Consider the following 20,168-nt stretch of genomic DNA (forward strand, 5'->3'; position numbering starts at 1 on the left):
TATATATATACACATATACACATATATATATATATATATGTGTATATGTGTATATATATATATGTATATATATATATGTATATATATATATATGGAGGATTCTCTTTGTGAACAAAAGGTAACTGAACGTGTTCAGGAGCATCAACGTGAACCTGACTTTCCTCAGCTCGATGTCCCTTTGTTTACCTGTGGCCTCCTTCTTGTGGCCCCTGAACACCTGCAGCTCCTCCTTCAGCTCCTGTGTGTGTTGTTTACCTGTGGCCTCCTTCTTGTGGCCCCTGAACACCTGCAGCTCCTCCTTCAGCTCCTGTGTGTGTTGTTTACCTGTGGCCTCCTTCTTGTGGCCCCTGAACACCTGCAGCTCCTCCTTCAGCTCCTGTGTGTGTTGTTTACCTGTGGCCTCCTTCTTGTGGCCCCTGAACACCTGCAGCTCCTCCTTCAGCTCCTGTGTGTGTTGTTTACCTGTGGCCTCCTTCTTGTGGCCCCTGAACACCTGCAGCTCCTCCTTCAGGTTCCGGATGTCGAACAGTTTGCACAGATGGTCCCTGGAGGCCGTCAGGAGCCAGTTCCCGTTCAGGTTCCACTTCACCTCCATCACAGTGTTTTTGTGAGCGTGACTGACACAAACAGAACCACAGATGAAACAAAGACTCCTCTGCTCTGCTCCTCCTCTTCCTCCTCTCCTCCTCCTCCTCTTCCGCTCCCCCCCTCTCCTCCTCCTCCCCTCCTCTCCTGCTCCTCCCCTCTCCTCCTCCTCATCTGCTCCTCCCCTCTCCTCCTCCTCATCTGCTCCTCCCCTCTCCTCCTCCTCCCCTCTCTTCCACCTCTCCCCTCTCCCTCCTCCTCCTCCTCTCCTGCTCCTCCTCCTCTCCTGCTCCTCCCCTCTCCTGCTTCTCCCCTCTCCTGCTTCTCCCCTCTCCTGCTCCTCCCCTCTCCTGCTCCTCCCCTCTCCTGCTCCTCCCCTCTCCTGCTCCTCCTCCTCTCCTGCTTCTCCCCTCTCCTGCTCCTCCCCTCTCCTGCTCCTCCTCCTCTCCTGCTCCTCCTCCTCTCCTGCTCCTCCTCCTCTCCTGCTCCTCCCCTGCTCCTCCCCTCTCCTGCTCCTCCTCCTCTCCTGCTCCTCCCCTCTCCTGCTCCTCCCCTCCTCCTGCTCCTCCCCTCTCCTGCTCCTCCCCTCCCCTGCTCCTCCCCTCTCCTGCTCCTCCTCCTCTCCTGCTCCTCCCCTCTCCTGCTCCTCCTCCTCTCCTGCTCCTCCTCCTCTCCTGCTCCTCCCCTCTCCTGCTCCTCCTCCTCTCCTGCTCCTCCTCCTCTCCTGCTCCTCCCCTCTCCTGCTCCTCTCCTGCTCCTCCTCCTCTCCTCCTCTGTTACTCACAGCGTGGCCAGGCTCTGTCCAGTCTTTGGGTCCCAGAACTTGATTGGTTGTTGAGAGTCTTTGCTGCCCGACACCACCAGACCTTTGGTCGGGTGCCAGTCCACACACTTCACGTCTGCTCCATGACCTGAGGACAACAAGAGGTCACTGTGACTTTGACCTTTGACCTGAGGACAACAAGAGGTCACTGTGACTTTGACCTTTGACCTGAGGACAACAAGAGGTCACTGTGACTTTGACCTGAGGACAACAAGAGGTCACTGTGACTTTGACCTTTGACCTGAGGACAACAAGAGGTCACTGTGACTTTGGACCTGAGGACAACAAGAGGTCACTGTGACTTTGACCTGAGGACAACAAGAGGTCACTGTGACTTTGACCTGAGGACAACAAGAGGTCACTGTGACTTTGACCTGAGGACAACAAGAGGTCACTGTGACTTTGACCTGAGGACAACAAGAGGTCACTGTGACTTTGACCTGAGGACAACAAGAGGTCACTGTGACTTTGACCTTTGACCTGAGTTTGACCTTTGACCTGAGGACAACAAGAGGCAATAACAATAACGTGACTAAAAGTGACAATAAAGTGACTAAAAGTGACAATGAGGTGACTAAAAGTGACAATAAAGTGACTAAAAGTGACAATGAGGTGACTAAAAGTGACAATAAAGTGACTAAAAGTGACAATGAGGTGACTAAAAGTCACACTGATTCACCTCGTAGGATCCTCTCCTCGTGGCAGCGCAGAAAGTCCCAGATCCGAACTGTACCATCGTCTGAGCAGGTGGCGAACTTATTGTCAGTCGGAGAGAAACTGTGGAAACAAACAAACAAGTCAATAACAACAGTCACCTGGTAACAGACTGTCACCTGGTCTCAGTCTCACCTGGTCAGACTCACCTGGTCTCAGTCTCACCTGGTCAGACTCACCTGGTCTCAGTCTCACCTGGTCTCAGTCTCACCTGGTCAGACTCACCTGGTCTCAGTCTCACCTGGTCTCAGTCTCACCTGGTCAGTCTCACCTGGTCTCAGTCTCACCTGGTCTCAGTCTCACCTGGTCTCAGTCTCACCTGGTCAGACTCACCTGGTCTCAGTCTCACCTGGTCAGTCTCACCTGGTCAGACTCACCTGGTCAGACTCACCTGGTCAGTCTCACCTGGTCAGACTCACCTGGTCTCAGTCTCACCTGGTCAGACTCACCTGGTCAGTCTCACCTGGTCAGTCTCACCTGGTCAGACTCACCTGGTCAGACTCACCTGGTCAGACTCACCTGGTCTCAGTCTCACCTGGTCAGTCTCACCTGGTCAGACTCACCTGGTCTCAGTCTCACCTGGTCAGACTCACCTGGTCAGTCTCACCTGGTCAGACTCACCTGGTCAGTCTCACTTGGTCAGTCTCACCTGGTCAGTCTCACCTGGTCAGACTCACCTGGTCAGTCTCACCTGGTCTCAGTCTCACCTGGTCAGTCTCACCTGGTCAGACTCACCTGGTCAGACTCACCTGGTCTCAGTCTCACCTGGTCAGTCTCACCTGGTCAGTCTCACCTGGTCAGACTCACCTGGTCAGTCTCACCTGGTCAGTCTCACCTGGTCTCAGTCTCACCTGGTCAGACTCACCTGGTCAGTCTCACTTGGTCAGTCTCACCTGGTCAGTCTCACCTGGTCAGTCTCACCTGGTCTCAGTCTCACCTGGTCAGTCTCACCTGGTCAGACTCACCTGGTCAGACTCACCTGGTCTCAGTCTCACCTGGTCAGTCTCACCTGGTCAGACTCACCTGGTCAGTCTCACCTGGTCTCAGTCTCACCTGGTCAGTCTCACCTGGTCTCAGTCTCACCTGGTCAGTCTCACCTGGTCAGTCTCACCTGGTCAGACTCACCTGGTCAGTCTCACCTGGTCAGACTCACCTGGTCAGACTCACCTGGTCAGACTCACCTGGTCTCAGTCTCACCTGGTCAGTCTCACCTGGTCAGACTCACCTGGTCTCAGTCTCACCTGGTCAGACTCACCTGGTCAGTCTCACCTGGTCAGACTCACCTGGTCAGTCTCACTTGGTCAGTCTCACCTGGTCAGTCTCACCTGGTCAGACTCACCTGGTCAGTCTCACCTGGTCTCAGTCTCACCTGGTCAGTCTCACCTGGTCAGACTCACCTGGTCAGACTCACCTGGTCTCAGTCTCACCTGGTCAGTCTCACCTGGTCAGTCTCACCTGGTCAGACTCACCTGGTCAGTCTCACCTGGTCAGTCTCACCTGGTCTCAGTCTCACCTGGTCAGTCTCACCTGGTCAGTCTCACCTGGTCAGTCTCACCTGGTCAGACTCACCTGGTCAGTCTCACTTGGTCAGTCTCACCTGGTCAGTCTCACCTGGTCAGACTCACCTGGTCAGTCTCACCTGGTCTCAGTCTCACCTGGTCAGTCTCACCTGGTCAGACTCACCTGGTCAGACTCACCTGGTCTCAGTCTCACCTGGTCAGTCTCACCTGGTCAGACTCACCTGGTCAGTCTCACCTGGTCTCAGTCTCACCTGGTCAGTCTCACCTGGTCTCAGTCTCACCTGGTCAGTCTCACCTGGTCAGTCTCACCTGGTCAGACTCACCTGGTCAGTCTCACCTGGTCAGTCTCACCTGGTCAGTCTCACCTGGTCAGACTCACCTGGTCAGTCTCACCTGGTCAGTCTCACCTGGTCAGTCTCACCTGGTCAGTCTCACCTGGTCAGACTCACCTGGTCAGTCTCACCTGGTCTCAGTCTCACCTGGTCAGTCTCACCTGGTCAGACTCACCTGGTCTCAGTCTCACCTGGTCAGTCTCACCTGGTCAGTCTCACCTGGTCAGACTCACCTGGTCAGTCTCACCTGGTCAGTCTCACCTGGTCTCAGTCTCACCTGGTCAGTCTCACCTGGTCAGTCTCACCTGGTCAGTCTCACCTGGTCAGACTCACCTGGTCAGTCTCACTTGGTCAGTCTCACCTGGTCAGTCTCACCTGGTCAGACTCACCTGGTCAGTCTCACCTGGTCTCAGTCTCACCTGGTCAGTCTCACCTGGTCAGACTCACCTGGTCAGACTCACCTGGTCTCAGTCTCACCTGGTCAGTCTCACCTGGTCAGACTCACCTGGTCAGTCTCACCTGGTCTCAGTCTCACCTGGTCAGTCTCACCTGGTCTCAGTCTCACCTGGTCAGTCTCACCTGGTCAGTCTCACCTGGTCAGACTCACCTGGTCAGTCTCACCTGGTCAGTCTCACCTGGTCAGTCTCACCTGGTCAGACTCACCTGGTCAGTCTCACCTGGTCAGTCTCACCTGGTCAGTCTCACCTGGTCTCAGTCTCACCTGGTCAGTCTCACCTGGTCAGTCTCACCTGGTCAGACTCACCTGGCTTCTCGGATGGCCTCCTTGTGAGCCTGGAACATCTTGACGTTGTTCATATTGCTCTGCCAGTACTTGACGTATCCTCCGTGATCCGCCGTCAGCATCCACATGTCGTTATGAGACCAGGTCATGGCTCGCACCGGGCTGTCGTGGGCCTGAAGGAGACGCAGGAGGAGACGCAGGGAGGGTCAGAGAGGAGGAGGAGAAACAGAGTCAGAGGAGGAGGAACTGTGCTTTAAGGTGCAACTCTCATTTGGCCAGTAATTTGCACATAAAACTGGTGTAAACCGGCGCGTGGAGGATCGTGGAGGGCGTGTGGAGGCGTGTGGAGGGGTGTGGAGGGGTGTGGAGGGGTGTGGAGGGGTGTGGAGGGGTGTGTAGGGCGTGTGGAGGCGCGTGGGGTCGTGTGGAGGCGCGTGTGGAGTCGTGTGGAGGCGCGTGGAGGGGTGTGGAGGGGTGTGGAGGGGTGTGTAGGGCGTGTGGAGGCGCATGGAGTCGTGTGGAGGCGCGTGTGGAGGCGCTTGTAGGGCGCGTCGAGGCCGTGTGGAGGCGTGTGGAGGTGCGTGGTGTCGTGTGGAGGCGCGTGTGGAGTCGTGTGGAGGCGCGTGGAGGGCGTGTGGAGGCGCATGGAGGCGTGTGGAGGCGCGTGTGGAGGCGCTTGTAGGGCGCGTCGAGGCCGTGTGGAGGCGTGTGGAGGTGCGTGGTGTCGTGTGGAGGCGCGTGTGGAGGCGCTTGTAGGGCGTGTGGAGGCGTGTGGAGGCGTGTGTGGAGGCGCTTGTAGGGCGCGTCGAGGCCGTGTGGAGGCGTGTGGAGGTGCGTGGTGTCGTGTGGAGGCGCGTGTGGAGGCGCTTGTAGGGCGTGTGGAGGCGTGTGGAGGCGTGTGTGGAGGCGCTTGTAGGGCGTGTGGAGACGTGTGGAGGCGTGTGTGGAGGCGCTTGTAGGGCGTGTGGAGGCGCTTGTAGGACGTGTGGAGGCGTGTGTGGAGGCGCTTGTAGGGCGTGTGGAGGCGCGTGTGGAGGCGCTTGTAGGGCGTGTGGAGGCGCGTGTGGAGGCGCTTGTAGGGCGTGTGGAGGCGCGTGTGGAGGCGCTTGTAGGGCGTGTGGAGGCGCTTGTAGGGCGTGTGGAGGCGCGTGTGGAGGCGCTTGTAGGGCGTGTGGAGGCGCGTGTGGAGGCACTTGTAGGGCGCGTGGAGGCGCGTGGAGGCGCGTGTGGAGGCGCTTGTAGGGCGTGTGGAGGCGCGTGTGGAGGCGCTTGTAGGGCGTGTGGAGGCGCGTGTGGAGGCGCTTGTAGGGCGTGTGGAGGCGCTTGTAGGGCGTGTGGAGGCGCGTGTGGAGGCACTTGTAGGGTGTGTGGAGGCGCGTGTGGAGGCGCTTGTAGGGCGTGTGGAGGCGCGTGTGGAGGCGCTTGTAGGGCGCTGAGTCGTGTAGAGGCGCGTGTGGAGGGGCGTGTGGAGGGGCGTGTGGAGGCGCGTGTGGAGGCACCTGTAGGGCGTGTGGAGGCGCTTGTAGGGCGAGTGGAGGCGCGTGTGGAGGCACTTGTAGGGCGCGTGGAGGCGCGTGGAGGCGCGTGTGGAGGCGCTTGTAGGGCGTGTGGAGGCGCGTGTGGAGGCGCTTGTAGGGCGTGTGGAGGCGCTTGTAGGGCGTGTGGAGGCGCGTGTGGAGGCGCTTGTAGGGCGTGTGGAGGCGCTTGTAGGGCGTGTGGAGGCGCGTGTGGAGGCACTTGTAGGGCGTGTGGAGGCGCATGTGGAGGCGCTTGTAGGGCGTGTGGAGGCGCGTGTGGAGGCGCTTGTAGGGCGTGTGGAGGCGCGTGTGGAGGCGCTTGTAGGGCGTGTGGAGGCGCGTGTGGAGGCGCTTGTAGGGCGTGTGGAGGCGCGTGTGGAGGCGCTTGTAGGGCGTGTGGAGGCGCGTGTGGAGGCGCTTGTAGGGCGCGTGGAGGCGTGTGTGGAGGCGCTTGTAGGGCATGTGGAGGCGCGTGTGGAGGCGCTTGTAGGGCGTGTGGAGGCGCGTGTGGAGGCGCTTGTAGGGCGTGTGGAGGCGCGTGTGGAGGCGCTTGTAGGGCGTGTGGAGGCGCGTGTGGAGGCGCTTGTAGGGCGTGTGGAGGCGCGTGTGGAGGCACTTGTAGGGTGTGTGGAGGCGCGTGTGGAGGCGCTTGTAGGGCGTGTGGAGGCGCTTGTAGGGCGTGTGGAGGCGCGTGTGGAGGCACTTGTAGGGTGTGTGGAGGCGCGTGTGGAGGCGCTTGTAGGGCGTGTGGAGGCGCTTGTAGGGCGTGTGGAGGCGCGTGTGGAGGCACTTGTAGGGTGTGTGGAGGCGCGTGTGGAGGCGCTTGTAGGGCGTGTGGAGGCGCGTGTGGAGGCGCTTGTAGGGCGTGTGGAGGCGCTTGTAGGGCGTGTGGAGGCGCGTGTGGAGGCGCTTGTAGGGCGTGTGGAGGCGCTTGTAGGGCGTGTGGAGGCGCTTGTAGGGCGTGTGGAGGCGCGTGTGGAGGCGCTTGTAGGGCGTGTGGAGGCGCGTGTGGAGGCACTTGTAGGGTGTGTGGAGGCGCGTGTGGAGGCGCTTGTAGGGCGTGTGGAGGCGCGTGTGGAGGCACTTGTAGGGTGTGTGGAGGCGCGTGTGGAGGCGCTTGTAGGGCGTGTGGAGGCGCTTGTAGGGCGTGTGGAGGCGCGTGTGGAGGCACTTGTAGGGTGTGTGGAGGCGCGTGTGGAGGCGCTTGTAGGGCGTGTGGAGGCGCGTGTGGAGGCGCTTGTAGGGCGTGTGGAGGCGCTTGTAGGGCGTGTGGAGGCGCGTGTGGAGGCGCTTGTAGGGCGTGTGGAGGCGCTTGTAGGGCGTATGGAGGCGCGTGTGGAGGCGCTTGTAGGGCGTGTGGAGGCGCGTGTGGAGGCACTTGTAGGGTGTGTGGAGGCGCGTGTGGAGGCGCTTGTAGGGCGTGTGGAGGCGCGTGTGGAGGCGCTTGTAGGGCGTGTGGAGGCACTTGTAGGGCGTGTGGAGGCGCGTGTGGAGGCGCTTGTAGGGCGTGTGGAGGCGCGTGGAGGGCGTTACCTGCAGGATGGTCTCAAAGTTGAAGGTGAGTCCATTCCACAGAGTGAACTCTCCACTGGAGGCTCCTGTGACCAGACGACGACCCTCAGGGGTCCACTGCAGAGACAGGAGCAGACAGGGTCAGACAGGAGCAGACAGGAGCAGACAGGGTCAGACAGGGTCAGACAGGAGCAGACAGGAGCAGAGAGAGAGGAGCAGACAGGGTCAGACAGGAGCAGACAAGGTCAGACAGGGTCAGACAGGAGCAGACAGGAGCAGACAAGGTCAGACAGGAGCAGACAGGAGCAGACAAGGTCAGACAGGGTCAGACAGGAGCAGACAGGAGCAGACAAGGTCAGACAGGAGCAGACAGGAGCAGACAGGGTCAGACAGGAGCAGACAAGGTCAGACAGGGTCAGACAGGAGCAGACAGGAGCAGACAAGGTCAGACAGGAGCAGACAGGAGCAGACAAGGTCAGACAGGGTCAGACAGGGTCAGACAGGAGCAGACAAGGTCAGACAGGGTCAGACAGGAGCAGACAAGGTCAGACAGGAGCAGACAAGGTCAGACAGGGTCAGACAGGGTCAGACAGGAGCAGACAAGGTCAGACAGGGTCAGACAGGAGCAGACAAGGTCAGACAGGAGCAGACAGGAGCAGACAAGGTCAGACAGGGTCAGACAGGAGCAGACAGGAGCAGACTCACCCTGATGACAAACACTGGACACTTGACTTTGTTGGTGGACGTTCTGACAAACTTGGTGGTGACGGCGTTCATGGGGTTACTGAGCATGCCCAGAGGAGGCACCAGCTGCAGAGGGCGGGGCAGAGGGCGGAGACATAATTATAACATAATTATGTTCTGAGTGAAATGGGGGATGAGAGCGGGGAGGACATGCGGCCTGTGGCACATGTGCTGTGCCTGAACCACTGCACCACTGGCACATGGCCTAATATCATCTCTATTTATCACAAACTATTATTTACCCCTCCAATCTGGCTCCGCCCACTTCACAGCACTGAAACAGCCCTGGTCAAAGTACTCAACGATCTCCTCACCTCTGCAGACTCCGGGGCCCTCAACGATCTCCTCACCTCTGCAGACTCCGGGGCCCTCAACGATCTCCTCACCTCTGCAGACTCCGGGGCCCTCAACGATCTCCTCACCTCTGCAGACTCCGGGGCCCTCAACGATCTCCTCACCTCTGCAGACTCCGGGGCCCTCAACGATCTCCTCACCTCTGCAGACTCCGGGGCCCTCAACGATCTCCTCACCTCTGCAGACTCCGGGGCCCTCAACATCCTGTTACTACTGGACCTCAGCGCAGCCTTTGACACTATAAACCATTCCATCCTCCTACAAAGGCTGCGCCAACTGGGTGTTGAGGGCTCTGCACTTGACTGGCTCACATCCTACCTCACCAACAGGCAAGAGTTCATTTCCCTCTCCGGTCACTCATCCACCCTCTCCCCAGTAACGCAGGGGGTCCCCCAGGGCTCAGTCCTCGGCCCCCTCCTCTTCATCTGCTACATCTTCCCCCTTGGTCACATCCTCCGCCAACTCAACCTGGACTTTCACTGCTACGCTGACGACACCCAGATATACCTCACCACCAAATCCACCCACACCCACACCCGCCTCCTCACCCACACCCGCCTCCTCACCCACACCCGCCTCCTCACCCACACCCTCCTCCTCACCCACACCCGGTCCCGTGATCACATCACTCCCGTTCTCCGCTCTCTCCACTCTCTCCCCATCAAGCAGCGCATAAACTTTAAAATACTCCTCCTCACCTTCAAAGCTCTTCACCACCTTGCCCCCCCCTACCTGTCTGACCTCCTCATCCCCCACCGCCCCACCCGAGCTCTCCGATCCTCCTCCTCTCTCACCCTGACTGCACCAACATCCCGACTCAAAACTTTTGGCGACAGAGCATTCTCTGTCAAGAGACAGAAACGCAACTAAAAGAGACAAAGATGACAAAACGTGTGTGACACTCACGTCGTTGTAGCAGGCGGCGTCCGGCTGGATCGCTCTCTGGTCTCTCTGATCACGTTGCCAAAGGCGGTTCTGCAAAGAGAGTTAAGAGAGTTTAGAGTCAGACCTTTGAGATTTACCACATCACAATGTGTTCACTTCAGATCTGTGTTAGCAACAGAACCTGCTGATGGATGGACCAGAACCTACTGATGGACGGACCAGAACCTGCTGATGGACGGACAAGAACCTGCTGATGGATGGACCAGAACCTACTGATGGACGGACCAGAACCTGCTGATGGACGGACAAGAACCTGCTGATGGATGGACCAGAACCTACTGATGGACGGACCAGAACCTACTGATGGACGGACCAGAACCTGCTGATGGACGGACCAGAACCTGCTGATGGACGGACCAGAACCTACTGATGGACGGACCAGAACCTGCTGATGGACGGACCAGAACCTGCTGATGGACGGACAAGAACCTGCTGATGGACGGACCAGAACCTACTGATGGACGGACAAGAACCTGTGATGGACGGACCAGAACCTGCTGATGGACGGACAAGAACCTGCTGATGGACGGACCAGAACCTGCTGATGGACGGACAAGAACCTGCTGATGGACGGACAAGAACCTGCTGATGGACGGACCAGAACCTGCTGATGGACGGACCAGAACCTGCTGATGGACGGACCAGAACCTGCTGATGGACGGACAAGAACCTGCTGATGGACGGACAAGAACCTGCTGATGGACGGACCAGAACCTGCTGATGGACGGACCAGAACCTGCTGATGGACGGACCAGAACCTGCTGATGGACGGACCAGAACCTGCTGATGGACGGACCAGAACCTGCTCTGAGTACCCATTGACAGATGGTTCAATGGTCAGGATGGTCTTACCTCCAAGTACCTGATAACAGATGGTTCGATGGTCTTACCTCCTGATAACAGACGGTTCGATGGTCTTGTCTTACCTCTAAGTACCTGATGACAGACGGGTTGTAGTCGATGGTCTTGCGGTTGACGGCCTTCCTCATGCGTTTGCCGTCGAAGGTGAGCTGTTGCATGGCCTGCTGCTGAGCGAAGTCGGGTCGTTTGTAGAAAACCTGTCGCGGCGCCTGGTGCTGGAAGCGCGGCATGTGAAAGAAACGCTGCGGCGAGCCCAGCTCCGCCGCCATGACTGCGATGGTCAAGGGTCAGAGGTCAGAAGACTGGGTCACGTCCTGGTGCCACTCAGGACTGGAAAACAGAGAGAACACGACTATCATGAAACCACATGACTACTGACAACGCTGCAACACCAGAGATGCCCCCTACTGACACAACACTGCAACACCAGAGATGCCCCCTACTGACACAACACTGCAACACCAAAGATGCCCCCTACTGACACAACGCTGCAACACCAGAGATGCCCCCTACTGACACAACACTGCAACACCAGAGATGCCCCCTACTGACACAACACTGCAACACCAGAGATGCCCCCTACTGACACAACACTGCAACACCAGAGATGCCCCCTACTGACACAACACTGCAACACCAGATATGCCCCCTACTGACACAACACTGTAACACCAGAGATGCCCCCTTCTGACACAACACTGTAACACCAGAGATGCCCCCTACTGACACAACACTGTAACACCAGAGATGCCCCCTACTGACACAACACTGTAACACCAGAGATGCCCCTACTGACACAACACTGTAACACCAGAGATGCCCCCTACTGACACAACACTGTAACACCAGATATGCCCCCTACTGACACAACACTGTAACACCAGAGATGCCCCCTACTGACACAACACTGCAACACCAGAGATGCCCCCTACTGACACAACACTGTAACACCAGAGATGCCCCCTTCTGACACAACACTGTAACACCAGAGATGCCCCCTACTGACACAACACTGTAACACCAGAGATGCCCCCTACTGACACAACACTGCAACACCAGAGATGCCCCCTACTGACACAACACTGTAACACCAGAGATGCCCCCTACTGACACAACACTGTAACACCGGAGATGCCCCCTACTGACACAACACTGTAACACCGGAGATGCCCCCTACTGACACAACACTGTAACACCAGAGATGCCCCTACTGACACAACACTGTAACACCAGAGATGCCCCCTACTGACACAACACTGTAACACCAGATATGCCCCCTACTGACACAACACTGTAACACCAGATATGCCCCCTACTGACACAACACTGTAACACCAGAGATGCCCCCTACTGACACAACACTGCAACACCAGAGATGCCCCCTACTGACACAACACTGTAACACCAGAGATGCCCCCTTCTGACACAACACTGTAACACCAGAGATGCCCCCTACTGACACAACACTGTAACACCAGAGATGCCCCCTACTGACACAACACTGCAACACCAGAGATGCCCCCTACTGACACAACACTGTAACACCGGAGATGCCCCCTACTGACACAACACTGTAACACCGGAGATGCCCCCTACTGACACAACACTGTAACACCGGAGATGCCCCCTACTGACACAACACTGTAACACCAGAGATGCCCCCTACTGACACAACACTGTAACACCAGAGATGCCCCCTACTGACACAACACTGCAACACCAGAGATGCCCCCTACTGACACAACACTGCAACACCAGAGATGCCCCCTACTGACACAACACTGCAACACCAGAGATGCCCCCTACTGACACAACACTGTAACACCAGAGATGCCCCCTTCTGACACAACACTGTAACACCAGAGATGCCCCCTACTGACACAACACTGTAACACCAGAGATGCCCCCTACTGACACAACACTGCAACACCAGAGATGCCCCCTACTGACACAACACTGCAACACCAGAGATGCCCCCTACTGACACAACACTGTAACACCAGAGATGCCCCCTACTGACACAACACTGTAACACCAGAGATGCCCCCTACTGACACAACACTGTAACACCAGAGATTCCCCCTACTGACACAACACTGTAACACCAGAGATTCCCCCTACTGACACAACACTGTAACACCAGAGATGCCCCCTACTGACACAACACTGTAACACCAGAGATGCCCCCTACTGACACAACACTGTAACACCAGAGATGCCCCCTACTGACACAACACTGTAACACCAGAGATGCCCCCTACTGACACAACACTGTAACACCAGATATGCCCCCTACTGACACAACACTGTAACACCAGAGATGCCCCCTACTGACACAACACTGCAACACCAGAGATGCCCCCTACTGACACAACACTGCAACACCAGAGATGCCCCCTACTGACACAACACTGTAACACCAGAGATGCCCCCTTCTGACACAACACTGTAACACCAGAGATGCCCCCTACTGACACAACACTGTAACACCAGAGATGCCCCCTTCTGACACAACACTGTAACACCAGAGATGCCCCCTACTGACACAACACTGCAACACCAGAGATGCCCCCTACTGACACAACACTGCAACACCAGAGATGCCCCCTACTGACACAACACTGTAACACCAGAGATGCCCCCTACTGACACAACACTGTAACACCAGAGATGCCCCCTACTGACACAACACTGTAACACCAGATATGCCCCCTACTGACACAACACTGTAACACCAGAGATGCCCCCTACTGACACAATACTGTAACACCAGAGATGCCCCCTACTGACACAACACTGTAACACCAGAGATGCCCCCTACTGACACAACACTGTAACACCAGAGATGCCCCCTACTGACACAACACTGTAACACCAGAGATGCCCCCTACTGACACAACACTGTAACACCAGAGATGCCCCCTACTGACACAACACTGCAACACCAGAGATGCCCCCTACTGACACAACACTGCAACACCAGAGATGCCCCCTACTGACACAACACTGTAACACCAGAGATGCCCCCTTCTGACACAACACTGTAACACCAGAGATGCCCCCTACTGACACAACACTGTAACACCAGAGATGCCCCCTACTGACACAACACTGTAACACCAGAGATGCCCCCTACTGACACAACACTGTAACACCAGAGATGCCCCCTACTGACACAACACTGTAACACCAGAGATGCCCCCTACTGACACAACACTGTAACACCAGAGATGCCCCCTACTGACACAACACTGTAACACCAGAGATGCCCCCTACTGACACAACACTGTAACACCAGATATGCCCCCTACTGACACAACACTGTAACACCAGAGATGCCCCCTTCTGACACAACACTGTAACACCAGAGATGCCCCCTACTGACACAACACTGTAACACCAGAGATGCCCCCTTCTGACACAACACTGTAACACCAGAGATGCCCCCTTCTGACACAACACTGTAACACCAGAGATGCCCCCTACTGACACAACACTGCAACACCAGAGATGCCCCCTACTGACACAACACTGCAACACCAGAGATGCCCCCTTCTGACACAACACTGTAACACCGGAGATGCCCCCTACTGACACAACACTGTAACACCAGAGATGCCCCCTTCTGACACAACACTGTAACACCAGTGATGCGTCACTTCAAACACAGGACGTTTCTTTCGGCGTGTTTGGTCGGCGTGTGGGACAGTTTTATCACGGCTGTAACATGTGTTTAAGGGCGTGGCACAGGATGAAAGAGCATCTGAACCGAGCACCCGTGTTGCATCTCCTCATAAATGTACTTCAGTAGTTACTCCTAGTACTACCACAACAGTATGTGAGGAATATGTCCCTGTGGCGGTCCCTGTGGCGGTCCCTGTGCCGGTCCCTGTGCCGGTCCCTGTGGCGGTCCCTGTGGCGGTCCCTGTGCCGGTCCCTGTGCCGGTCCCTGTGGCGGTGCCAGTCCAAACGTAGTATTTTCCTTAGTGTCGAAATCCAGTTTGAAATTGTAGTATGGCGACAATTTGACTTTGTGCCGTCGTCATGGGAACAGGACATGTCATATTTGTGTCATTCATACCGTTCACCTGTCAGTCACAATGTGGAGCTCAGCACTGCAGGTTCCCATGGCAACGCACGCTCTAATGTCATCATAACAGCTCGTTATCTGTATCTCCCGGGACCGGGACCAGAACCGGGACAAGGACCAAGACCTGGTCCAAGACCAGGACCAGAACCGGGACAAGGACCAAGACCTGGTCCAAGACCAGGACCAGGACCAAGACAAGGTCCAAGACCTGGTCCAAGACCAGGACCAGAACCGGGACAAGGACCAAGACCTGGTCCAAGACCAGGACCAGGACCAAGACAAGGTCCAAGACCTGGTCCAAGACCAGGACCAGAACCGGGACAAGGACCAAGACCTGGTCCAAGACCAGGACCAGGACCAAGACAAGGTCCAAGACCTGGTCCAAGACCAGGACCAGGTCTCTGGGCAGTGTCAGTTGTATCATCTGGACTCTGTTTTTAGAAAAACAAAACCTTTCAACTCTTCCAAGAGTCATTCTCAATCTGAGAATCAAACCCGGGAACTCAGATATTCATCCATCTCGGAGTAAGCTCCGCCTCCTGATAAAGGGTGTTTTTGGTTTCAGTTGAAATGATTGTCCCTGGCTCTCTCTCCCTCCTCACTGAGGACCTGATGAGCATCAGAATGCTCTCCAGGGTTTCAAGACACTGTTATATAGCACCAGAAGGTTTCAGTTGAAGGACGGACTCACCTGACTCCTGGACCAATGAGGGATTACACCACCTCACACCTGAGCTAAAGACGGGGACATCATCTGTCCACCACACCCACTTTCTCATCCTGATGCACTTTACACTTTACAATGAGGAATAGAACTTGACACCACAAACCACAGGGTTTTGGGTTCTAATCCATCCAGCCACTGAACAAGAAAAACATGCACAATAAAGCAACGAGGTCTGACCGTGTGAAGGTCTAAGGTCACATCAAGTGACCATGGTCAAGTGTCCATGGTCACATCAAGTGTCCAAGGTCACATCAAGTGTCCAAGGTCACATCAAGTGTCCATGGTCACATCAAGTGTGCATGGTCACATCAAGTGTCCAAGGTCACATCAAGTGTCCAAGGTCACATCAAGTGTCCATGGTCACATCAAGTGTGCATGGTCACATCAAGTGTGCATGGTCACATCAAGTGTCCAAGGTCACATCAAGTGTCCAAGGTCACATCAAGTGTCCATGGTCACATCAAGTGTCCATGGTCACATCAAGTGTCTAAGGTCACATCAAGTGTCCATGGTCAAGTGTCCAAGGTCACATCAAGTGTCCATGGTCACATCAAGTGTCCATGGTCACATCAAGTGTCCATGGTCAAGTGTCCATGGTCACATCAAGTGTCCAAGGTCACATCAAGTGTCCATGGTCACATCAAGTGTCCATGGTCACATCAAGTGTCCATGGTCACATCAAGTGTCCAAGGTCACATCAAGTGTCCATGGTCACATCAAGTGTCCAAGGTCACATCAAGTGTCCATGGTCACATCAAGTGTCCAAGGTCACATCAAGTGTCCAAGGTCACATCAAGTGTCCATGGTCACATCAAGTGTCCATGGTCACATCAAGTGTCCAAGGTCACATCAAGTGTCCATGGTCACATCAAGTGTCCAAGGTCACATCAAGTGTCCATGGTCACATCAAGTGTCCAAGGTCACATCAAGTGTCCATGGTCACATCAAGTGTCCACTCTCCCTCATTTATCACACTTTGAGTCTAGTTTAGTCACAAACTGAAGCATAAATCTTTTGTAAAGTGTTTTGTGTCTAATATTTGGACAAAATGAAGACATTTAAACCTGCTCTGTCCATTTCACATTTAAACACCCCAAATATGAGACATTTGGACATTAAACTCACGCTCTGCTTTTACAAAGGTTAAACTGAGACACGTGTTGAACATGAAGTCGTTTGTCTTTGATGTAAAGACCAAACTGAACTGTAGCAATAAAACATTTCACTCACTTTCATCTAACTCCAGCTGTCAATCAATTCTTTCAGGGAATATTCCTAAAACCCATGAAAATCACACAATAAGATTTAAACTTAAGACTGTTTGAATGAAAACATTTAGTCGTAACAGAATCATAGAATCACCTTCTAAACCAAAATCTGATTTTATTCCTCAAGTTTTAATCATGACTGTAATAATAATAATAATAATAATAATACACCCTATAAGTCCTGAGGTCAAAGGTGCGTCTGCATTAGACCCGCCCCGTCAGGGGCCAATGCTCGGGACAGGGGCCAATGCACGGGACAGGGGCCAATGCTCGGGACAGGGGCCAATGCACGGGACAGGGGCCAATGCACGGGACAGGGGCCAATGCTCGGGACAGGGGCCAATGCTCGGGACAGGGGCCAATGCTCGGGACAGGGGCCAATGCACGGGACAGGGGCCAATGCACGGGACAGGGGCCAATGCTCGGGACAGGGGCCAATGCTCGGGACAGGGGCCAATGCACGGGACAGGGGCCAATGCTCGGGACAGGGGCCAATGCTCGGGACAGGGGCCAATGCACGGGACAGGGGCCGGCGCTCGGGACAGCCCTGGCGGTCTAGTGGAAGAAGAGCGGGTCAAATGCAGAAGTCTTATTCAGGAGTAAAGTGTTGATGTTTCTCTGGATTCAACTAAAAAACATGGGGACATTTCCTCCTGAACCAGAGGAGGCGCTATGGAGCTCAACAGGAAACACTAGGTTCATCTAATGTCACGTGAATCATGTGCATGATGTGTGCAGCTCTAAGCTCCTCCCACTTCCAGTTTTATTTAACTTTATTGACAATTTCCCAAAAATTCAAAAGGGTAATGTCATATTTTATTCCACAAAAATCATTCAGAATCATGTCAACATGTCACAGCAGTGAATAAAGTTTACAACAGTGAGAATCAGCATCAACACAAGCATTTTCACACAAACATGTTCAATCAGATGAAATAAGCATCTTTCATGTGGTTCATTCTTTATAGACGCTTTAAGACTAAGTTTGTTTACGTGTTTAAGGCTCACGTGCTTTGACTTTGTTCACATTTGGAAGTTAATCACAATAAGTTACGTTTCACTTTTAAAAACCTCCTGGAATATTCGGTTTTTCTTTAGAACTCAAGGTAAAAGCGCGGTTTGGTTTTCTGTTGTTGAGGAACAGCTAAAGCTAACGGTGCTAACTATGCTAACTTGAGCTAACCGAGCTTGACGCGCGTGCCCGGGGTTAGCCTCACGTGCCCGGGGTTAGCCTCACGTGCCCGGGGTTAGCCTCACGTCCTGGTGCTACAACGGACGGGGACACACGGACTTTTAAACCCTAAACTTTAGAGTCTGTCTTTGTTTTTTTGCGGGGAGCAGTAATGGCGGCCTGTCCGTGCTAACTGCGGCTAACTGCGGCTAACTGCGGCTAGCTCTGGCCCTGACCCTGGCCCGGGGAGACACTCACCGACAGTCCGCTGCAGAGAAACTATCTACGGTCATAAACTAGATGTTCCGTAGCGCGAGTCTCCGGAGAAGCATGCTTTGTTTGATGTCTTTATTAGAGTTTATTTTCAGCCACACGCTACGTCCATCTTCTCTCTGCGGCATCACTAAAGCATTCTGGGAAAACGCGGCTCCGGCGGGAGGGCGTCACCGCGCGGGGCATTATGGGAGACTGAGTTTTGTAATGGACGTGGATCTATCATCTTCTTCTTCTTCTTCTATGACCTGAGACATCTATGACCTGAGACATGTATGACCTGGGACATGTATGACCTGAGACATGTATGACCTGGGACATGTATGACCTGAGACATCTATGACCTGAGACATGTATGACCTGAGACATGTATGACCTGGGACATGTATGACCTGGGACATGTATGACCTGAGACATCTATGACCTGAGACATGTATGACCTGGGACATGTATGACCTGGGACATGTATGACCTGAGACATCTATGACCTGAGACATGTATGACCTGGGACATGTATGACCTGGGACATGTATGACCTGAGACATGTATGACCTGAGACATATATGACCTGAGACATCTATGACCTGAGACATGTATGACCTGAGACATGTATGACCTGAGACATGTATGACCTGGGACATGTATGACCTGGGACATGTATGACCTGAGACATCTATGACCTGAGACATGTATGACCTGGGACATGTATGACCTGGGACATGTATGACCTGAGACATCTATGACCTGAGACATGTATGACCTGAGACATATATGACCTGAGACATGTATGACCTGAGACATGTATGACCTGAGACATATATGACCTGAGACATGTATGACCTGAGACATGTATGACCTGGGACATGTATGACCTGGGACATGTATGACCTGAGACATCTATGACCTGAGACATGTATGACCTGGGACATGTATGACCTGGGACATGTATGACCTGAGACATCTATGACCTGAGACATGTATGACCTGAGACATATATGACCTGAGACATCTATGACCTGAGACATGTATGACCTGGGACATGTATGACCTGAGACATCTATGACCTCAGACATGTATGACCTGAGACATGTATGACCTGAGACATGTATGACCTGGGACATGTATGACCTGAGACATCTATGACCTGAGACATGTATGACCTGAGACATGTATGACCTGAGACATGTATGACCTGGGACATGTATGACCTGAGACATGTATGACCTGGGACATGTATGACCTGAGACATGTATGACCTGAGACATGTATGACCTGGGACATGTATGACCTGAGACATCTATGACCTGGGACATGTATGACCTGAGACATGTATGACCTGAGACATGTATGACCTGAGACATGTATGACCTGAGACATGTATGACCTGGGACATGTATGACCGGAGACATGTATGACCTGGGACATGTATGACCTGAGACATGTATGACCTGAGACATGTATGACCTGAGACATGTATGACCTGGGACATGTATGACCTGAGACATGTATGACCTGGAACATGTATGACCTGAGACATGTATGACCTGGGACATGTATGACCTGAGACATGTATGACCTGAGACATGTATGACCTGAGACATGTATGACCTGGGACATGTATGACCTGAGACATGTATGACCTGGAACATGTATGACCTAAGACATGTATGACCTGGGACATGTATGACCTGAGACATGTATGACCTGAGACATGTATGACCTGAGACATGTATGACCTGAGACATGTATGACCTGGGACATGTATGACCTGAGACATGTATGACCTGAGACATGTATGACCTGGGACATGTATGACCTGAGACATGTATGACCTGAGACATGTATGACCTGGGACATGTATGACCTGAGACATGTATGACCTGAGACATGTATGACCTGAGACATGTATGACCTGAGACATGTATGACCTGGGACATGTATGACCTGGGACATGTATGACCTGAGACATGTATGACCTGAGACATGTATG

General features: G+C 54.3%; 1 protein-coding gene across 1 annotated transcript; it reads right to left on the minus strand.

Annotated features, from left to right (window-relative positions):
- Positions 1 to 157: 157 nt before the first annotated feature.
- Positions 158 to 18,320, minus strand: LOC140355559 (pre-mRNA 3' end processing protein WDR33-like; the record flags this gene model as incomplete). The annotated part of the gene is made up of 9 exons (XM_072440193.1): positions 18,164 to 18,320; positions 10,715 to 10,979; positions 9,750 to 9,818; positions 8,451 to 8,555; positions 7,767 to 7,862; positions 4,738 to 4,889; positions 2,088 to 2,185; positions 1,370 to 1,496; positions 158 to 617 (listed from the first exon to the last, which is right to left on the minus strand). Coding segments are annotated over exons 2-9 (1,311 nt in total), but the record flags the coding sequence as incomplete, so codon positions are not given.
- Between the last annotated feature and the right edge of the window lie 1,848 nt (positions 18,321 to 20,168).

This window comes from Eucyclogobius newberryi, unplaced genomic scaffold, assembly GCF_026437365.1.
Source record: "Eucyclogobius newberryi isolate DKJ021-1_F unplaced genomic scaffold, fEucNew1.0.hap1 SCAF_114, whole genome shotgun sequence".
Classification (NCBI taxonomy): domain Eukaryota; kingdom Metazoa; phylum Chordata; class Actinopteri; order Gobiiformes; family Gobiidae; genus Eucyclogobius; species Eucyclogobius newberryi.